The sequence below is a fragment of the Tachypleus tridentatus genome, chromosome 10 (assembly GCF_004210375.1).
Source record: "Tachypleus tridentatus isolate NWPU-2018 chromosome 10, ASM421037v1, whole genome shotgun sequence".
Classification (NCBI taxonomy): domain Eukaryota; kingdom Metazoa; phylum Arthropoda; class Merostomata; order Xiphosura; family Limulidae; genus Tachypleus; species Tachypleus tridentatus.
The window spans coordinates 41611604-41632972 of NC_134834.1; the positions used below are offsets into that span (position 1 = coordinate 41611604).

The 21369-nt window shown below is 33.2% G+C and overlaps 1 protein-coding gene across 2 annotated transcripts in view; it reads right to left on the minus strand.

Annotated features, from left to right (window-relative positions):
* LOC143229135 (transient receptor potential cation channel subfamily V member 5-like) overlaps positions 1-21369 on the minus strand; it is a 100309-nt gene that overhangs the window by 13753 nt on the left and 65187 nt on the right. For both annotated transcript variants that reach the window (XM_076461008.1, XM_076461009.1), the window contains exons 4-12: positions 19581-19770; positions 19160-19313; positions 13934-14035; positions 12946-13098; positions 9560-9642; positions 7040-7259; positions 4962-5069; positions 4144-4295; positions 2436-2545 (exon numbers count right to left, since the gene is read on the minus strand). In XM_076461008.1, the coding sequence (XP_076317123.1) occupies positions 2436-2545; positions 4144-4295; positions 4962-5069; positions 7040-7259; positions 9560-9642; positions 12946-13098; positions 13934-14035; positions 19160-19313; positions 19581-19770 (1272 nt within the window). The remainder of the gene's footprint in view (positions 1-2435; positions 2546-4143; positions 4296-4961; positions 5070-7039; positions 7260-9559; positions 9643-12945; positions 13099-13933; positions 14036-19159; positions 19314-19580; positions 19771-21369) is intronic.

Sequence of the window (21369 nt, forward strand, 5' to 3'; positions counted from 1 at the left end):
GTTAAGTGAGTAGAGAATTAATTATCTATCCATGTGTAGCTGTGTCAAGTTACTAGGTTAAGTGAGTAGAGAATTAATTATCTATCCATGTGTAGCTGTGTTAAATTACTAGGTTAAGTGAATAAATAATTAATTATCTATCCATGTTTAGCTGTGTCAAGTTACTAGGTTAAGTGAGTAGAGAATTAATTATCTATCCATGTGTAACTGTGTTAAATTACTAGGTTAAGTGAATAAAGAATTAATTATCTATCCATGTGTAGCTGTGTCAAGTTACTAGGTTAAGTGAACAAAGAATTAATTATCTATCCATGTTTAGCTGTGTCAAGTTACTAGGTTAAGTGAGTGGAGAATTAATTATCTATCCATGTGTAGCTGTGTTAAATTACTAGGTTAAGTGAATAAAGAATTAATTATCTATCCATGTGTAACTGTGTTAAATTACTAAGTTAAGTGAATAAAGAATTAATTATCTATCCATGTGTAGCTGTGTCAAGTTACTAGGTTAAGTGAACAAAGAATTAATTATCTATCCATGTTTAGCTGTGTCAAGTTACTAGGTTAAGTGAGTGGAGAATTAATTATCTATCCATGTGTAGCTGTGTTAAATTACTAGGTTAAGTGAATAAAGAATTAATTATCTATCCATGTGTAGCTGTGTTAAATTACTAGGTTAAGTGAATAAAGAATTAATTATCTATCCATGTGTAGCTGTGTTAAATTACTAGGTTAAGTGAGTAGAGAATTAATTATCTATCCATGTTTAGCTGTGTCAAGTTACTAGGTTAAGTGAGTAGAGAATTAATTATCTATCCATGTGTAGCTGTGTTAAATTACTAGGTTAAGTGAATAAAGAATTAATTATCTATCCATGTGTAGCTGTGTCAAGTTACTAGGTTAAGTGAACAAAGAATTAATTATCTATCCATGTGTAACTGTGTTAAATTACTAGGTTAAGTGAACAAAGAATTAATTATCTATCCATGTGTAGCTGTGTCAAGTTACTAGGTTAAGTGAACAAAGAATTAATTATCTATCCATGTTTAGCTGTGTCAAGTTACTAGGTTAAGTGAGTGGAGAATTAATTATCTATCCATGTGTAGCTGTGTTAAATTACTAGGTTAAGTGAATAAAGAATTAATTATCTATCCATGTGTAGCTGTGTTAAATTACTAGGTTAAGTGAATAAAGAATTAATTATCTATCCATGTGTAGCTGTGTTAAATTACTAGGTTAAGTGAATAAAGAATTAATTATGTATCCATGTGTAGCTGTGTTAAATTACTAGGTTAAGTGAATAAAGAATTAATTATGTATCCATGTGTAGCTGTGTCAAGTTACTAGGGAACGTGAATAATATATCTTAATTATGTATTAACGTGTCGCTGTATCTCTACTGGTGCTGTGGTCTCGCTTCCAACGAGTACAAATGTACAGTTTGTTTGTTTGTTTGTTTTTTGGAATTTCGCACAAAGCTACTCGAGGGCTATCTGTGCTAGCCGTCCCTAATTTAGCAGTGTAAGACTAGAGGGAAGGCAGCTAGTCATCACCACCCACCGCCAACTCTTGGGCTACTCTTTTACCAACGAATAGTGGGATTGATCGTCACATTATACGCCCCCACGGCTGGGAGGGCGAGCATGTTTAGCGCGACTCGGGCGCGAACCCGCGACCCTCGGATTACGAGTCGCACGCCTTACGCGCTTGGCCATGCCAGGCCACAAATGTACAGATATGATCTGTACAGCACAATATCGTGATTGTTTGTCTTGCCAAAGTACAAACACCTGTCTAATTGGTCCAAGCTGGAGATTGTAGAAAGGTATATATGGCGAGGGCTAAACAAGAGTAACTTGTTATTTCTACTAGTGTGTATTATATTGCGATAAACGTTTAATGATGTAAAGAGCTAAACGCTAAGTGCTTTGTGTTTCAGTTATTTATTGTTTCATACAGAATTGGTTAGAATATTTAATATATTTAGTTTTATCGCCTTTTAGTTTAGTTTTTATTATTAGTATACTTTTATTATAAAGATTGTTTACCATTTTCAGCTCTGTAAGTGCGTTTGGGACTAGTTTAAATCTCCTAAACTGGTTTAATCTTGTGAGAAATCATTGGGAGTGATGTTGAAAATATCGGTGCAAACGAGAGTATCCACTGATTAAAGAATGGAGTTTACTCGTGATAAACAAGAATGTAAGGAAAGTATATTAAACTGGTCATAACTGTTACCGATAGCAGGTTAAGTTTTAGTTTCACTATAAGCAAGAAGCTGTCTCTAATTGGGAAGTTAATATCAATAAGTAGTATCAGATGCCTTTCAGTGAATTTGCTTACACACGTGTAAGATTAGATGTTTTACAGCAAACACTACAAGTACACATGTGTAGGTTTAGGCTTACAAATCTCAGGTTCAGATAAAACACACTTACCTTGAGAAAACCCCATTACAAAAACCAGATAAATCGTCACAAATCGTAGTAAGTCTGTCATTATCATTTTGTAGATCATAACCACGAAAGGTCCAACTAGCTTAAATCCCCTGTTAAAATGTAGAAAGAAACACAATTACTAAGTATAGCTTTGCAAATAATTATATAAGTAATTTTTAAGCCAGTATCTGTGTTACTGGGTTTGATGCTTAATATCAAATCATACGCACTTTTTGTGTTAAATTTCGGCTATTTATGTTTTAATCATGGGAAGCTCGTAACTAGCGCATTTCCGCATTCGCACGGTGACAGCACAGTCGTCATGGTCCTTTACCTTGTTTGTTGTCGCATTCTCTGGACGTGGACTATTACCAGGTAAATACACAACGTTTGGTCCTTAACTTATTTAGGAACATGAAATAACTAATATATAAATACATTGTGTGTATTGTATTTGTGTATTACGACAATTTTTTTTTCAAGTGAATCATGAACTTTTAAATAGGCGATAATATAGGCCTTGTTATTGATTTCAATTACGGTGATAGTGAGCTTGTGACATTCCTTGATTTTTATGCTTACTGAGGCTAGGGTTTTGTCATATATGAGTATTTTAATTACGAAAATGATTAACTCATTGTAGCATGCCAGGGGACAGACTGTGGACAGTGAACACTGCCCCAACTGAAAGAAGAGCTAAAAAAGAATTATTTATAAAAAACATGTATCACTAAAATCCACCTGTACATGTACATGTTATGATGTACAACTTGTCACACTTGTTCATATGAAATCATAAAGGCTCTAGAAGCAAAAAAAACAAAAAACATAACAAAAACTGAATAGTGATGGTGGCAGGAGATGTGTGTGTCAATATGTGTGTAGGTATGTATTATTATTATGTGTGAGTGTGTGGATGTATGTGTTCCTCGGCCCCTGTGGTGATAGTGGTTGAGGTAGTAGGGGGAAGTAGTGGGTGTAATTTTTTTGTTTTAATATACTGGAATGATAATTATCAAAAGATGTTTCACTGTAGCAATCTGTCGGTACGAAGTGATCATGGCACACGACACAGCTTGGTACAGATTCCCACACACGAAACTTGGCCTTAGGATTAGCTCTTCTGATGGCCAGAATCCTGCGTTTACGAACACTCTCTCTTTCTTTACTCGTGGGCCTGGCATGGCCTAGCGCGTTAAGGCGTGCGCTTCATAATCTGAGAGTCGCGGGTTCGCGCCCGAGTCGCGCCAAACATGCTCGCCCTCCCAGCCGTGGGGGCGTTATAATGTGACGGTCAATCCCACTATTCGTTGGTAAAAGAGTAGCCCAAGAGTTGGCGGTGTGTGGTGATGACTAGCTGCCTTCCCTCTAGTCTTACACTGCTAAATTAGGGACGGCTAGCACAGATAGCCCTCGAGTAGCTTTGTGCGAAATTCCAAAACAAACAAATCTTTACTCGTATTAGACAGAAATCTGTGTCCCCCACGATTTTTGCACGAAAGGAACACAACATTCTGTTTGCAGCATACTGTTGTTCTCTGTTAAACTGACACTGTCAAGCTTTGAAGGCACTTGGACCCTCTCGATTGTGCTGCCGCCCCGCGACTACGCTAGAACTACGATATTACGAGTCGACCATTCGGTGCATAGTACAGTGTAACATCAGAATGAAAAGTATTGTTTTCAACAATTTCGAACACAGTCTCACCTGCAGAAGAAGAGAAAATATGGAGCCGTGCTGATCATGACGAAAACAGCGACGATATCCTCAGCACGACAAAAACACGTCAGTCTTAATGGTATCATCAATATTACGAGTATGCACGAAATAAGAAACAAAACCCGCGACGGTACTGTCATCTGCATATAAAATATATTATTTTTACAGTGTCAGGTTAAAAAGCAGTTTCTTAAATACAAAAAGAAGCCTTAGATATTTAAAAAAATTCCAATAGATATTTAAGCAACATAATTTCATTATTATCATATATCTTCAATAAAATATGCATTTTTATGTATATAATTAAATCATCGAAGTATTCATATTTTTGAGAAATGGTAAGATCAACCTTTGTAAATCTTATATAAAACTTTTTTGGTCTAGATGGAGTTCTTTGAAGATTTTTCGTTGTCGTTTTACAGAACAAAGCCACTCTCTACGCTCTATCAACTGCAGAACCCGAATCCCCGATTTTGTCGTTGTAAATTCATAGACTTAAAGTTGGTCTTCTGGAAGACACTATATAAAGTTAACTAATAGCTGATAATGAGTGAATCTCTTTTGAAATGTTTATGTAAGTAGTAGAGATTCCAACTATGCTTATTTGCCCTATATTATAAGCTCAAAATAAATTGTGAAAACCTACAAAAATTGTTATTTGAATTATTTATTGTGAAATTGGACTGTTTGTGCACATAAGTACAACAACCAATAATGCAATAAAATTATTTTACAATTAATGAAACTAAGTTATTATATGTATATTATTAATACGATTTTAATGAAGGTTGAATAAAAACACCAACCATATTTTGCACGAAGGTTTGATAACCAAGGAAACGAGCCTCGACTCCAGAATTGATAAGATATATAAATGCGCCACCTGCCGTCAACCCTTCAAGGACTAAACGAAGCTATAAATTACAAAACTCAATTAATTCGTACACATGCACTAGAGAAATATGTAAATATATTACGATTTAAATAAAGTTTCACTGTTGATTTTGTAATGATACGAATTGCATTACTAAAATAGGTTTTCAATAAAGATGTTTTAAACAACAAGATCGGTTTACAAGTGAATAGCTAAAACATTTGCAGCTTGTAGTTTAAAACTACGTCACATAAAAAGTGCTAGAAATAACCCAGTAAAGATTAAAACTAATCAAGTCCGTTTCGTATAACACTTTTTAACTTAAGAATTTTATTTTAGAGCTAGAAATTAATATTTATCTAAAACATGACTTATTTCATGTTATTTTTAATAACATATGTTAATATGTTTCTGCCACAAGAGGTGTCGTTCCATAAGAGCTATTTATGATAATTTTTTTTTTCATATAGCAAAGCTACATTGGGCTATCTGCGCTAGCTGTCCCTAATTTTGCAGTGTAAGACTAGAAGGAAGGCAGCTAGTCATCACCACCCACTGCCAACTCTTGGGCTACTCTTTTACAAACGAATAGTGGGATTGACCGTGATATTATAACGCCCCCACGGCTGAAAGGGCGAGCATGTTTGGTGTGACGGGGATTCGAATCCGCGGCCCTCAGATTACGAGTTGAGTGCCTTAACCATCTGGCCATGCCAGGCCAAAACAAGTACAGAAAGCTATATTAAACAACGTAATACACTATATGAAACAAGTATTATAGCTCCCCGGTAGGACAGCGGTAAGTCTTCGGATTTACAATGCTAAGATAAGGAGTTCGATTCCCTTCGGCGGACGCAGCAGATAGCCTGATGTTGCTTTGCTACAAGAAAACACACACCACCATGATAAACTATGTTCAAAATCTTGATGAGTTGTTTGGAAAAAAAGTCATAAACTATCTTAACAATCGTGATAAGCTGTGTGGAACAAAAATGATAAACAACTTTAAACAAGTGTGATAAGCATATTAAACAAACGTGATGTAGCATATTAAACAAACGTGATGAATATTTGAAGTGAAAACTAATTTTTTTCATATTCTCCTTCAGATGATTTAGGTAAAGTATTAACGATGAACGAACACAGATGGTTAGAAACTGTCTAGTTCGGAGTGACCTATGTAGAGTAAAGGTTAAAAGGACAAATGTACGAAAGCCTTTTGTTTTTCGGATTCAGATTCTTTTCCTTCGTTGTTTATAAAGAATTTTTACAACTTCCAGATTACACCTTAAAATTTTAATCATTATTTTTTAGCTATCCGCAATAAAATCTAATTATCTACACTAACACTTTATTACTAGATGGAGCACCTTGGACAGAAGTTATGTAAATTCATGGTTAATGAAATGTTATTTTGGGACATGAAAAATTACATCCTCTATACGTGTTGTATAAAACGTAAATACGCCCATAAAAATAGCAAAACAAAATTGACACCACAAATTTATAAGTTCCTCTCCATGAACTCAGTTAATCTCTACATCATATATGGTGAAGATCCGTATAAAGGAGGCGAAACGTAATTTAAAAAATTCTTAAAAACACCAATACAAACTGTAAAACAGAAAATGTGTATATACCCTCGCATGGACCCAATGAACCTCCGTACCAATGTTGGTGATGATCCGTTCACGCAATACGAAGTTATTACATAGGGATATAATGGACATCAGACAGTATTATTATATTTGTATAGAGACAAATAACATACTTTATATAATAATATTCTTATTCAAACTTAATAATTTCAATTCACTTAAACTTTAACCTGACACGTTAATATTTTAACACCTAATTCAGAAGAATTCGTTTTAAGATTTTACTTTAAACATTTACTTCAATTTTCAAGTTATTTATCAGTATTCTTACACAGTGTTCGACATTAATTCATCACAGTGACAAAGTTAATAATGATAATCTATTGTTATTGAAAAGCTAAGGATTACTTACAACTTCCACAGTAGTGTCAGCATTTAGTAGATAACAATAATCCGGTTCTGTAAACTCTTTCATTGTGGTGTTGTCTTTGATGAAAGAATGGCTATCATTTTGTAGAGTTCTATTAAGTGTAAGGTCTTTCTGACTTATTACGAGCGGTCCCGGTCGAAGGACAAAACTCACAATGGATATTATGAAGTAGACCAAAAAGATGGCAAACTGCCGGTAAAATCTGCCCATACAAATAAACACCGCATTTCTCAAGATGGATGGTATAGGTGTTAAAACTTTAATTAAAATAAAGTACAGAACTTTTTAGGTTATATTCAGAGAAAGTTGTATAAATTTTCGAAGAATTTTCGAATAATTGAACAGAAAATAATATTTGATCAATCATATATTTCGTTTATTAGCAATGTCAAGATTAAGGAAAAACAGTAAAACAATATCAGTAACACTTCAAGAGTTTGGAACATAATAACAGTAAAACAATATCAGTAACACTTCAAGAGTTTGGAACGTAATAACAGTAAAACAATATCAGTAACACTTCAAGAGTTTGGAACATAATAACAGTAAAACAATATCAGTAACACTTCAAGAGTTTGGAACATAATAACAATAAAACAATATCAGTAACACTTCTAGAGTCTGGAACATAATAACAGTAAAACAATATCAGTAACACTTCTAGAGTCTGGAACATAATAACAGTAAAACAATATCAGTAACATTTATAAAGTTTAGAACATAATAACAATAAGACATTATGAGTAACACTTCTAGAGTCTGGAACATAATAACAGTAAAACAATATCAATAACACCTCTAGAGTCTGGAACATAATAACAATAAAACAATATCAGTAACACTTCTAGAGTCTGGAACATAATAACAGTAAAACAATATCAGTAACACTTCTAGAGTCTGGAACATAATAACAGTAAAACAATATCAGTAACATTTTTAAAGTTTAGAACATAATAACAATAAGACATTATGAGTAACACCTCTAGGGTCAGGAACATAATAACAGTAAAACATTATCAGTAATTATTTTAGAGTCTGGAACATAAGGAACATGACTAAAACGATTGTCAAAATATATGTAGCTGATAATTACTAAACTTAAAATATTGCTTAACTATATATGTTAGCAGGTTTTCTTTTTATTCTTTTCACTGTACTGTTTCTTTCTGATTTCAACATACTGGTGTTCATATTACATATTTTCAATTGACAGTGAATGGAAATGCCAAGACGTTTATCTTTTGAAAATCATTGGAGCTACAGTAATATAATAATTTGATTCTTTTTTAACAGTACGTGAGGCATATTTTTATAACATTCTAACAGTGACATATCCATACCAAGGAATGGACTCAGAATTTGAGCGTAACAAGCTCTCAAGCTGAGTGAGCTGGAAACGTGATGTATGGTGACCATTATTAACAATATTATAGATCATAGGTGAATAGTGAACTATTTAGTTAGTTTTTAAATATTGAACTATTTGGTTATTTTTATTATGTTTGCATATTTAATTAGTTTTGAACTAATATATTTAGTACTTTTTAATCCTGGTAGTTCATTGTCCAATAGTAAAAATAAAGTAAAAATTGTACTCGGTAGGTTTTACTAACGTTAAATATGATAATTTCTTGGAAACATCTTAAAATGACAGCTCTGAAGTGAAAAGCTATAAAAGTGTATGAATATTATTTTGAATTGAGAAATTATCATTTTAATAGATTTTCATTGGTTGAAAAGATGCAAGACATTTTTTTTCATTTTGTATGGAATTATGTCATTAAAATAAATTTATATTTTTTGTTCTTAAATATCATCCGATTCTAAATATACTGATGACATTTTAAAAAGTTAATCGAAAAATCAGATTACACCATACTCTTTATTTTACAAAAACAAAAGTATGAATAGTTTACCTTTTTGATACGAACCAACTAAACATAAATGTAGTATTTAAACGAACTACATAGGCTGGTCACATATGCAATGAAGTACAATATTTTTTAATCATAAACCTTGAATATTCACACATGAGAATTATATTTACAACATTTTCCTTATGTAGAATGTTTATATATATATTTACTAATTTATGCTTCTACGACTGCGAGAATTATAGCGAACAAAAGAAAGTATAAGTTTTTCGATCTATTTTCCAGTTTTGAAAAATGTGTAACTACTGAATTGTTTTTTTTATTTCTTTCCTAACTGTGAAGAACGAAAATGTTTCCAAACTCTCAAATGTTTACATTGGTTCATGCAAGTCATACATGCTATATATTTTTTTATTTTAATGTATAGAGATTTGTTTTATTAGTTGCTAAAAGATTTATAAACTTAAATTTATATTGAAAGGAAGCAAAGAACTGTTACATCGACGAACACGTTACAAATAGCGAGATAAAAACAAGTTTAATATCATCAGAGAAATGTGCTTTGAAATGTAGACGAGAAAAGTGAAATATGCAAAGTTTGCAACCTATAATGAGTAATAAAACCTACCGAAACTTAACAAAACCGTTCCATTTGGCGTTCAATAGATCAACTAATAACCCTTCCAGCATTTCCAAATGCGCAATGTTATCCTACAGATAATAAATAGAAAGAGAAGGTATGAATTATTTTGCAGGAGAGAAGATATGAACTACAATTGTATAAAACATAAATTTATGAACTGCGGATATTGTAGCAAATGAAATCATTATGGAAAGGCAAAATTGGAATAAATCCAAAAGTTTAAAGTTTATCTTTTAAAAACCTAAGAATAGAAATAAAAATGTAATTCACTGAGAGGACCGTCTTATAAAGTGAGTGTAAATGTGTTATCAGGTATTAAAAAAATGGAAGCAAAATTACAAACTGAAGTAGCAAGCAATTAGGGTACAAATAATCCTACAATGGAAAGATGTACGAGTAGAAGAAACAGCTTGTTTATCAAATGTTTCCAAATAAAGTAAATAATTAATTAAGATGTATAAATGCACTGACTCCAATGGTTTTCGTGAATAGAAAACTACAATATGGAATATCTGTTTCGTGTTTCCTTACAATGTAAAGATCGAGACCCGAATATAGCGTTAAAAAAACCTCACGTTTACCGCCCGAGCAAGAGGTAAGATAAATGATCGATCAATAACTTTTTGAAATTTCAGAAAAAAACTTAGCTGATTTAATAAAACACATTTAAACACCTAGAGAATTAACAGCCATTTTTATTAAATCGGCGAAGTTGTGAGAACGCTGTAAGAATGTAGAATGTGTATATTACAATGATATTTTATTATTTGAGATGAAACCGATTTTAACAAGGACATAACATAAACTCTTAATATTACACTAATAATACGACGGCAGTTTTCTGTCAGTTATAACATATAGCAAGAAACGCTTTCAGTTAAATATTTTTGGAACAATATAAGTTTGTATAAAACTTTTAACGACCTATATTAATTTACAAATACACACACACACACATGTATATTTGCAAGAATTATGTATAACGAGCTCAATAATGAGATTTCTTTTTCATCCGCCAAGTGGCACAGCAGCAGGTCTGCATACTCACGCCACTCGAAACCGTTGTTTGATACACGTGGTGGGCAGAGCACAGGTAGCACATTGTGTAGCTTTGTTCTTAATTTTAAACAAAAATATTGTTTTTAATCTTTTAATGCTTTATTAGGCTATTAAGTGTAGCCACTTAAAGTTATCACTTTCTAATATGTTTATCAAAACCAACTAAATAGAGAAAAAATTCTCTATTCAAAATGCTATAGACATTTGTAACTTCAACTTAGTCAGATGTGAGGTTTTTACAATCTGATAGCGTGTAAATCATTTTTCATCTGCTTGTTAAGAACGTGAATCACTTAACTAGGAACTCTTTTTTTGGGCCCGTCATAGCCAGGAGGTTAAGGCGCTCGAATCGTAACCTGAGGGTCGCAGGTTCGAATCATCGTCACACCAGATATGCTCGTCCTTTCAGCCGTGGGAGCATTGTAATGTGACGGTCACTCTCACTATTTGTTGGTAAAAGAGTACCCAAAGAGTTGGTGGTGGGTGGTGATGACTAGCTGTCTTTCCTCTAGCCTTACATTGCTAAATTAGGGACGGCTAGCGCAGATAGCCCTCGTGTAGCTTTGCGCGAAATTAAAAAAACAAACAAACAAACTTGTAGCCTATGGTAAATGTAGCTTGTTAACAGACAACCAACGCTTAGAGTGCTTTTGTATGACTGAATAGAGGGCTAGTCCCTCTATTTTGAGGCCCTAGTAAAAAGAACACAATTACCCCGTCGTGTAGTTTTGTGCTTAACTTCAAACAAACCTGGTTATGCCCATCTCATCTTCAGGTAGCTGCCCCTAATTTAAGATTGAAAAACTAGAGGGAAGGCAGAAAGAGTCGACAATAACTATCACTAATCTTGGGCTACTCTTTTAATAACGAATAATGGCATTGATCATTACATTATAATGTTGTCATGGCTGGAAAGGCAAACATTTTCGGTGATTGGTTTTGAAGTCATGACCCGCTAATTTTGTTAAGTGTAGTGGTATATATTTTTATGCATATTATGTAGGTGCATATGTTGATATAGTTATAATATAATATACGAGCAAAACTGCTCGACCCTGGCCACTGAAAAGTTTAAGTTAATCTAGCAAAAGTACCCTTCTTTAGTGACGGGAAAAGTTTTGAGCTAATCTATCAATTTAAATTGTTTCATGGACATTAAAAAAGGTTAATGCGTGTGTGTGTTTTCTTATACCACAGCCACATCGGGCTATCTGCTGAGCCCACCGAGGGGAATCGAACCCCTGATTTTAGCGTTGTAAATCCATAGACTTACCACTGTACTAACGGGGGGCAAAAAGATTAATTATTTTGCACTCTTGATTACACTCAGAACAGAAGTTCTAAGTTAGTTATATTGTCTGCTGCGAAAAGTAACTGATTAGTATTTCAGTCATGCTAAAAGCCACTATACAATAACAAACGGTAAATCTGCATTTTGATTCTTTAAGTTAAGTAACATTTTGAAATGTGAATGATAGCGTGATTAGTTGCTAACAATTTAGTGTAGAGTATCCTGCTTGCGAAATAAAATTTGCTATCAACATTATTAGTGCCTGTTTTCCTGTCACTTCAAAATTGTTTGTATTTGAATTTCGCGCAAAGCTACATGAGGGCTATCTGCGCTAGCCGTCCCTAATTTAGCAGTGTAAGACTAGAGGGAAGGTAGCTAGTGATCACTACCTACCGCTAACTCTTGGACTACTCTTTTACCAACGAATAGTGGGACTGACCGTCACATCATAAGGTCCCTAGGGCTGAAAGGGCGAGCATGTTTGGTGTGACGAGGATTCGAACTCGCAACCCTCTGATTACGACTCTAGCGCCTTAACCACCTGACTATGCCGGGCCTCACTTCAAAAGCGAATGTTGCGCTTTACCTGCATGCGCAGCTTTTGAAACACAGCGTGGGAAGTGCCGCCATAAACGTGAGAGAGACGATCACTCGGACAGGCACCACGGTTAGCAATAACATGCTCATGCTCTGCTTTAAAGATACTAAATTTGAGATTATGAGAAACAAAAACAAAATATTTTCATAGCTTTTAAAAACTTTCATTTTTTACCCATTGAGATATTTCAGATTAATAGTAACACTTTTTTAAAGTTTTGCAAACAATTAGACGCATGTTCGTAAAAGCTGAAAAGTTTTAGTATTTAATAACAGATGTCTTGAGCTGCTGTAAATTATAACAGACGAGAGATAAATAAAAAATGCTGACATAAACATATAAACATGATGGAATCGTAAGATTGGGATGAAAATATTAAAAGTCTAATGGACATTTTCGTGAAAAAGAAACTATTATACAAACCCCATAAACAACGAGGTTTAGAGCTGACACTTTATTAATTTCTCCCGTACGATTATCAATAGTGTCTATTTCTTCTAGTGGATAAGCTGCACATGTTATGCTCCCCAGCTGCCAATAGATTTCTCTTTGGATCTTCAAGATGTGGACGAAAATCTTAGAAAACACAAATTTAAGTTGAGGTTATATTACCTATGAAATTTGAAACTGTCTAAAAATAATAAATTTTATGAACAAATATAATAACATTTTACCTAATCTATGATAATATATTCAGTATATTCCTTAAATACTTTTAAAACATGCCACCCTTACCCTTTGAAACTGAATCAGCTGATTGAAGTTGTTCCATTTACTCTTAAGCTTAAATACTTAAAGTAACACTTTTGGATTTGTTTGACTGTTTTCATCATTTATTTGCAACTGAATTTGTTTAGTTTTCCTGAAATGACTTTGTGACATTATTATGTCCTAAATATTTATTTTAATTATTTAATTTGGATATCACATTCAAATTCTAATGCTAGAAATATTATTTGCGAAAGGTGGGATGCTTGGCGCCATTACTTATTATACTGTAAACTTGAACATTGTTTAACTTCTCTACCATATTTGCAATACATTGTGTCATTATTTCCAAGTAATATTTCCAAAATTATTCACAGTTATGCATATTAGTTTATCGATTTGAAAAGAACAACTATATGAATAGAATCCAAACAACCAATTTTAGTTAAAGTGTGAAGGTTTGATATTTTTCGTATTGTTTTTACTTTCAGAATTCGGATATTTGTTCTTCGGGTTGCGCAAATTTAAAGTCTATTCAGTGAAAGCAAACAACTAATATTATTATAAACGTATCCTATAAATATGTTTAATCGTTAATACAGCAATTTGGAGAGATGTGGTTTGAAAGCAGCTGAAAAGATTGAATTAACAGTATCAGAAATTTGTTTTTCATCTATTTGAGTCACTAGGGTTTTATAATTACCTCTTTCCTGGCCAGTTTAGCTGCTAGTGTCAACGGGGTTAATCCTTGCCTGTTCAAGATGTTAATGGAAGCTCCTAATTCATAAGTCATATTGAACATTTTCTGTAAAGTGAATACTAAACACAGTAATAAACATTTCCTGTACAATGAACACTTAACACAATAATGAAAATAATCTGTAAAATGAACACGCAATACTAAAAACTTCTGTTAGGTTGACACTAAACATAATAATTAATATTGTCTGTAGATAACCCTAAACACAAAAAATAACATTTCTTGCAATGCAAGTACTAAATACACAAAAATATTTCATACAAGATCACAATTAAACTCTATGTGAACCCCATATACAGTCATGTGAAAAAGTTAGGACACCCTATGAAAGCCTATGTATTTTTGTAACATTTTTGGATATATAGATATTTAATCTCAATTTCAACAATACTGATAGATTATAGGAATATAACCAAACAAGTAAAACAGAAGAAAAGACTTTTCAAGATCTTTTGTAAAATGTAATTCTACACAAATGCATATTCTAACTGAGGAAAAAGTTAAGACACCCCCACATTTATTCCCATTTAAAATGGCCCAACTCACACACACGTGTTTCACACCAGGCACACATGATTAGAAGATCGTTACTCAGCATTTTGAATAAGGCTTGCCCTATTTAAACCTCAGGCATTTAGTTTGGTGTGCTCTTGACTGTTGAAGTGAGAGTGAGCACCACAGTGAGAGCAAAAGAACTGTCTGAGGCCTTCAGAAAGAAAATTGTAGCTGAAGCAAAACTGGACCCTGCATCACTACAATAGCCCAAAACAAACCGGTAAATCCATCAAGGACTGACTGAAAACTGAGAAATAGAGAGTCCTGGAAAGCCCAGATCTTAATCCCATTGAGATTGATGTGGAGTGACTTAAAATGGGTTGTACATGTAAGAAACCCCTCAAACATCTCACAGCTGAAAGAATTCTGCATTGAGGAGTGGAGCAAACTTTCTTCAGAACGATGCCATAGACTCGTAAATGGTTACAAAAAGCGTCTCACTGCAGTTATTTCAGCCAAAGGGGCAACACTAGCTATTAGGAAGTAGGGTATCCTAACTTTTCTTCAGTTTGAATATGCATTTTTGTCGAATTACATTTTACAAAAGATCTTGAAAAGTCTTTTCTTCTGTTTTACTTGTTTGGTTATATTCCTATAATCTATCAGTATTGTTGAAATTGAGATTAAATATCTATATATCCAAAAATGTTACAAAATACACAGGTTTTCATAGGGTGTCCTAACTTTTTCGCATGACTGTAGATGTTTTGGATTTCCTGGTGATATTATAAATCCTCTATAGATAGTGTGGGACTGTAAGGAATATTATAAACCTATTTGGATTGTTTAGAACTCAAGGCAATATTATAAGCTCTACATAGATTGTTTATGACTCGAGATAGTAGAGATAAACCTTTTTTTTTTTTCAAATAGATTGAAACTCCTGATTTGGCTGTAGATCGTCTCTATATTCTTTTGAATTTTTAGTGACATTATAAATATTGTATTTATTTTTTGGAGCTTCTGGTAGTGTTACAAACTTTATCGAGAAGGTTTTAAACATTTGGTTACATCATAAGTATTATTTAAGTCGGATAGAACCTGTAATGGTATTGTAAAACATATTCAGATGTTTTGTAGCTCCTGATGACATTATAAACCCTATCCTGGTTGTTTAGAACTCATAGTTATATTATGAGTCCTATCCAGATTTCATATCTTGATATCAAGACAAGCTCTACAAAGAAGATATTGATAAAACTATATATTTCTTTCATTTTGTTTGGAACACCTGGTGACATTATAAATCATTACTGAAAGCTTGAAATTCTTTGTAATAATATGAACCTTATCAGAAATGTTTAAAACTTGTGATGGCATTATAAACCTATACAGATTATTTGGAGCTAATTGTAACTTGTTCATTCACATTTTGTGATTTCTTAATAACAAAAGAAGTCCTATTAACATTTTTATTTTGTGGTGACAAGTAAAACCTTAAATAGATTATAACAACTTCCACTTCTTCGCACCTCTTCCCCCTTTCATCAGAGATTCAGTGGTGAACCAGTAGGCTTACGATGCTAAAAGTCGAGTTTCAATACCCAAGAGGAATAGAGCACGTATAGCCCGTGGTGTAGCTTTTTGCTTAAGACCAACAAATCAAACCATCGGTTTAACCCTTAATAACATTACAACTGTTCTGCAGATTTTTTGAAGTTCTGGTGATATTGTAATTTTTATCCAGACTGTTTAGAACGATATTTATAAGCCCTATCTAGTTTGTTTTCAATCTTTTGTAACATTATAAAACCCATCCATATTGTATGGAAGGTCTGGGATATTATAAAGTGAACACGTTTCGATTTTCTTTAAAAAAAAAGACAAACGCTGTTTACATTATATCATTATTTTTTATTTAAACTCCGTTTTCTAGAAGACATGCATACAGTATGAACTCTATCCAGATTATTTGTAACTGATTAGAGCATTATAAATCTTATCTCTACTTTGTAAGAACTTGTAGTGAGTATATAAATTGTATCAATATATTTTTTATAATAAGACAAACCTTGCATAAATTATATGAAACTTATGATTATAGTATAACTTATGTTCCTTTTGTCGGGGACTCTTGGCAATATTTTAAGCCATATTAAGATTTTGAATCATATCGAGATTGTTTGGAATTTCTAAATGACAAGACAAACACTGTATAAATCATATTAAAACTGTGACTACATTATAACTTCTACTCCGTTTCTTTGGATGATCTTTTAATATAATCCTTATTCGAATTGTTTGGAACACCTACTGACAATATAAGCCCTGTGTAGATTTTTTTCTCAATAATGAAATAAACTCTATCTAAAATAATATTTTTTTTGATAACCGGAAAGCCCCTACTTGATAGTGTGTAATTCCAGAATACATAGTAACATATATTTTGCTTCTTTGAACTGCTGGTGACATTATAAAGGCTGTCTGGGTTGTTTGGAAATCTCGGGGACTTTATAAACCCTATACAGAAAGGCCAAAGTTTCTCATGTTATTATAAACTGTTTCCATATTTGGAGCTCAAGGTGTTACTTCAAGTCCTTCCAAGTTATTCGGAACTTTTGGTGATATTATTTAATTTTATCCATTTTTTTTTCGAATTTGTTGGTGACGAAAGAAACCCTTCATATACTATTTGAAATTTCTGATTACATTACAAGTTCTATATCATTTCCTCGAACATCTTGTGACACTATAATCGTTTTCCAAGTTTTTGAAACTCATAATGGATTGTATTATAAACTCTATGAAGATTCTTTTCCCCCTTAGTAACAGTACAAAGCGTATACAGACTGTAGAAAAGAACTAATTATACAACTACATTATAACTTTTGTCGATCTTGTTTGAAACAACTGGGGGTATCACACATTTTTTCTTATGGTGATTTTTTAACTATAACAAGATTACTTAGATCGTATGGTAACATTCTAAATCCTAACTAGATTGTTTGGATTTCTTTTTGATAGTTTAAACCTCATTCACATTGTTTAGAACTCTAGGAAATATAATAAACCCGATCAAATCGCTTGGACTATCTGGAGGTGTCATTAGTCCTATCATATAATGCCTTTTTTTTACAGTCAAGAAAAATTCAGTGTAGATTTCATGAAAATCCTGAATATATTATAACTCCTATTCTATTTGTTTCGCTTCTTCGCCGTGGCTGTGCTACAAGAAAAACGCCTGCACACCTGTTTGGTTCGAACATCTTATGATGTTATAAAATATATCCAGATTTTGTATTTTCTTAATGACACCACAAACCCTACATAGATTACATGAAACCCTGACTGCGCTATATCTTCTATACTGTTCGGGTGGACACCTGACGACATGATAAACGTTAAGTAATATCTGTGTAATACTTAATGTTACATTTTTGGAAGTACAGATTATACTCTAAACCATGTTTCCGTATTTCATGATGACAGTGATAGTATAACTCCTAAAAATAGTTTGAAACTATTATTATTTGTGACATGTTAAAAATACGCAAATGAACTAAAATTTTTGTAACAAAATAAACCATGTTCAGTGTATTGAAAATCTGAGGTAATAGTTTAAATTCATTTCAGATTATTAGGGTTTTCTACCACTACTTCGAACCCTGTGGATGGATCTCTCCAAATATCATATTGAGATTTACTGGATCCATGAGAAAAAACATACAATTTTGCGGTTTCACATTGTTTGTTTTGCAGTTTTATTAGCGTTTTTTACAATCACATATAAGGGAAGCGTGTTTTCATGTCCTAAGATAACCTTTCATTAATATTGAATTTACAAAATTAATATAACTTCTATCTAGGGTATGGAAACTCCAGGTAGTATTTCTATAAATATAATAACACTGTCTGCTGTTTATTGTATCACCTTGCAAGTTCTTCGCAGGTGTGTGGATGGATATTCAGATTGGTATGGAGGTTCATTACGTTCACGCAGGAATACACACAGATTATACACAAATATTACATGCATTTGCTTTCATGAACCAGATGTGTCGTTTGTACAACAACCTTCATTAATAAAACTGGGTGGGTGAAAATGTTGTCTTGTTTCTTTCCTTCCCTGATTATTCATTTACACCGCAACACAAGAGCTTGGAGTGAGAGATTTAAATATTTTTATTGATAATGTCATGAAAATGTTTTACATCTATTCTATTGAAAATGTTATGAATGATGACAAACAAGAAATAAATAACTAATAAGAAACGAAAACAAACATATATATTTTTAAAAACTCAGTTGAGTAGTGTCCCGTTTAGCTTCGTTCCAACTTCAAACTCTGCCACTTTTGGCGTTAAAAAATAGGATATATATATATATATATGTGTGTGTGTGTGTGTGTGTGTGTGTGTGTGTGTGCGTGTGTGTTAAACGGTTTAAAAGTCAATTTAGAATTAACACCGTGATCTTGTTTTTAAACTAAAAAAATAGGCCATTTATGACTTTAAGTAAAATGGAATAAAAACAAAAGAAATAGAGGGAGCATTTTTAGCATTTAGTTGTCATTTTCAGTATTATAGCACATTGCATTTAGTCGTCAGTTTTACTAAGATAAACGTAAACAAAAACGTGAAATGCAGTAAAAGTAACAGTATTTTTTGAACTTACAGTCTTCTCATATATCACCATAATGTGCGTCACTGTATTTCCATTTGTATCTTGTCGATTAGGATCTGCACCTTTCGCTAGTAGTAGCCGGTAACATTCCTCTTGTTCCAGACAAGCAGCGAAGCTAAGAGGGTATTCGCCCCAGTAGACGTACCTGTATAATAATAATGAACATTTGGTTAAGATATTGTTACTGTGGGCTTGTAGTGCGAAGAAAGAAGTATGATGTGGAATGAACCTAAAGATAATCTTATAAATGTAGTTTGAACATGAGAGAACGAAGTGACGTATTGTTAAACTCCGCTTAAGCCTTTTAATGGAAGTAGGGTAATCTTATAATAAATACACCTATGACTTTTTACTTTCAGATTTCTAATTTCTTTTTTCGAAGTTATCCAAACTTTTAATAGGTTCAAAGTACCCTTCATAGTTGGTCTTTACCGCAACGTCCACTGTCTCGTACTCCAGACTGTCCATTCTAGAAGCCTTTTGATCTTCCGGGCAGAAAAAGTTTCCGATACAACGTTCATGATAGTTAACTCCGTTGTCTACCAAGAACTTGACCATCGCTGGATCTTCATTAACGATAGCCATGTGAAGAACATTTTCTCCTGAGAGAATAATCACGTGTAATATTTATGTATACAAATAACAACAATCCGAATCTTGTGTTCACATATGTTAGCATAAAAAAAATTTAAAAGAAGGAAATAATGTAGATCAGGGGTGGGCAACTCCATGGCCAATGGATAGCACACTTGTGGCCAACTCCAGTTTAGGAATCAACTTTTTACATCATTTATTTTTTATCGCAAATTTTGTAATCAGTAACTGCTTTGCCTCACATCATCGCTAATGTTGTGCGCTTCATCACTGCCACAGACTCCACCCAGTTTGCAACGCCAGTCTGGTTAGATGTTTGTTATCGAGTGTGCATTGTTTTTCGTGTGCTTGCAAACATATTTTTATTGTGTAGCTTTCAAGTGTTTAAATATATTCTGTTTTTAATCCTATAATATGGATAAGTGGATAATTTGAAAACGAAAGGATCCAGATGATGGTGAACACTCAGAAAATAAAGACAATTTAACTGATTTTGGCTTTACTGTCTAAAAGAGAATGGCGAGTGACTGGAAAAACGTGAAACGAGAAGTTAATGAAATTTGGTAGTTGAAATTTGCAGTGATTGAAGCAAATAATAAGCCAGTGTGTCATTTGTATAACAAAGTTTTTAGGAATAATAAAGTATACAATCTTAAGCAAAACTTTAACAACACTATGTAACAAAATATTTACTTTTTCTTGTTCCTGGGGAGAAAGTTTTATTTCCCAATTGCTTATGCCTGAAGTAAATGGAAAAGGCTTATTTTTCTCTCAAACTTTGCTTTTGTGACCTGGGTAATGAAATTTACAAATTTACCCATTTTCCAGAACATTCCAGGTAGATTCAGTGCTGAGTAGCTGATAGAGAATTTCTCAAACTTACAAGAATTTTCATGAACTTTCTAGAATGTTGTAGAACATACAAGAATTTTCTAGAATAAGTATCTGTCGCTTCCCCTGGCTCATTCAGTGCACCTTAAAAATGAATACAACAGTGTCAAGACCTTGCTAGAAGACTTGAAGTATAATGAGTATGGCTGGGAGGTTATCGGAGATTTCAAAATCGTGGCATTACTGATGGGTCTTCAAAGAGGCTTCACTAAGTTTCCCTGTTATCTTTGCCTTTGGGACAGCAGGGAAACCGCAGCGCAATACAACAAGAATCACTGGACACAACGGACCGAGTTCTCTGAGGGTGGTACAATGTCAAGTGTGAGTACATTTACAAATTTTGCATTACGTATGCCTTGTCACGAAGTACATTTATAAATTTTGCATTATGTATGTCTTGTCACGGAAGTACATTAATAAATTTTGCATTACGTATACTTTGTCACTGAAGTACAGTTACAAGTTTTGTATTATGTATGCATTATCACGGAAGTACATTAACAAATTTAGAATGCGCATACCTGGTCACGAAAGTATATTCACAAGTTTGGAAGCCGTATACTTTGTCAGGGAAGTACATTAACAAAATTGGATTACGCATGCCTGGTCATGGTAGCATATTCGCAAGTTTGGTTAACGCATGCCTGGTCATGGAAGTATATTCATTTGGATTATGTATACCTATTAACGGAAGTATAACCGATAGTTTGGTTTGT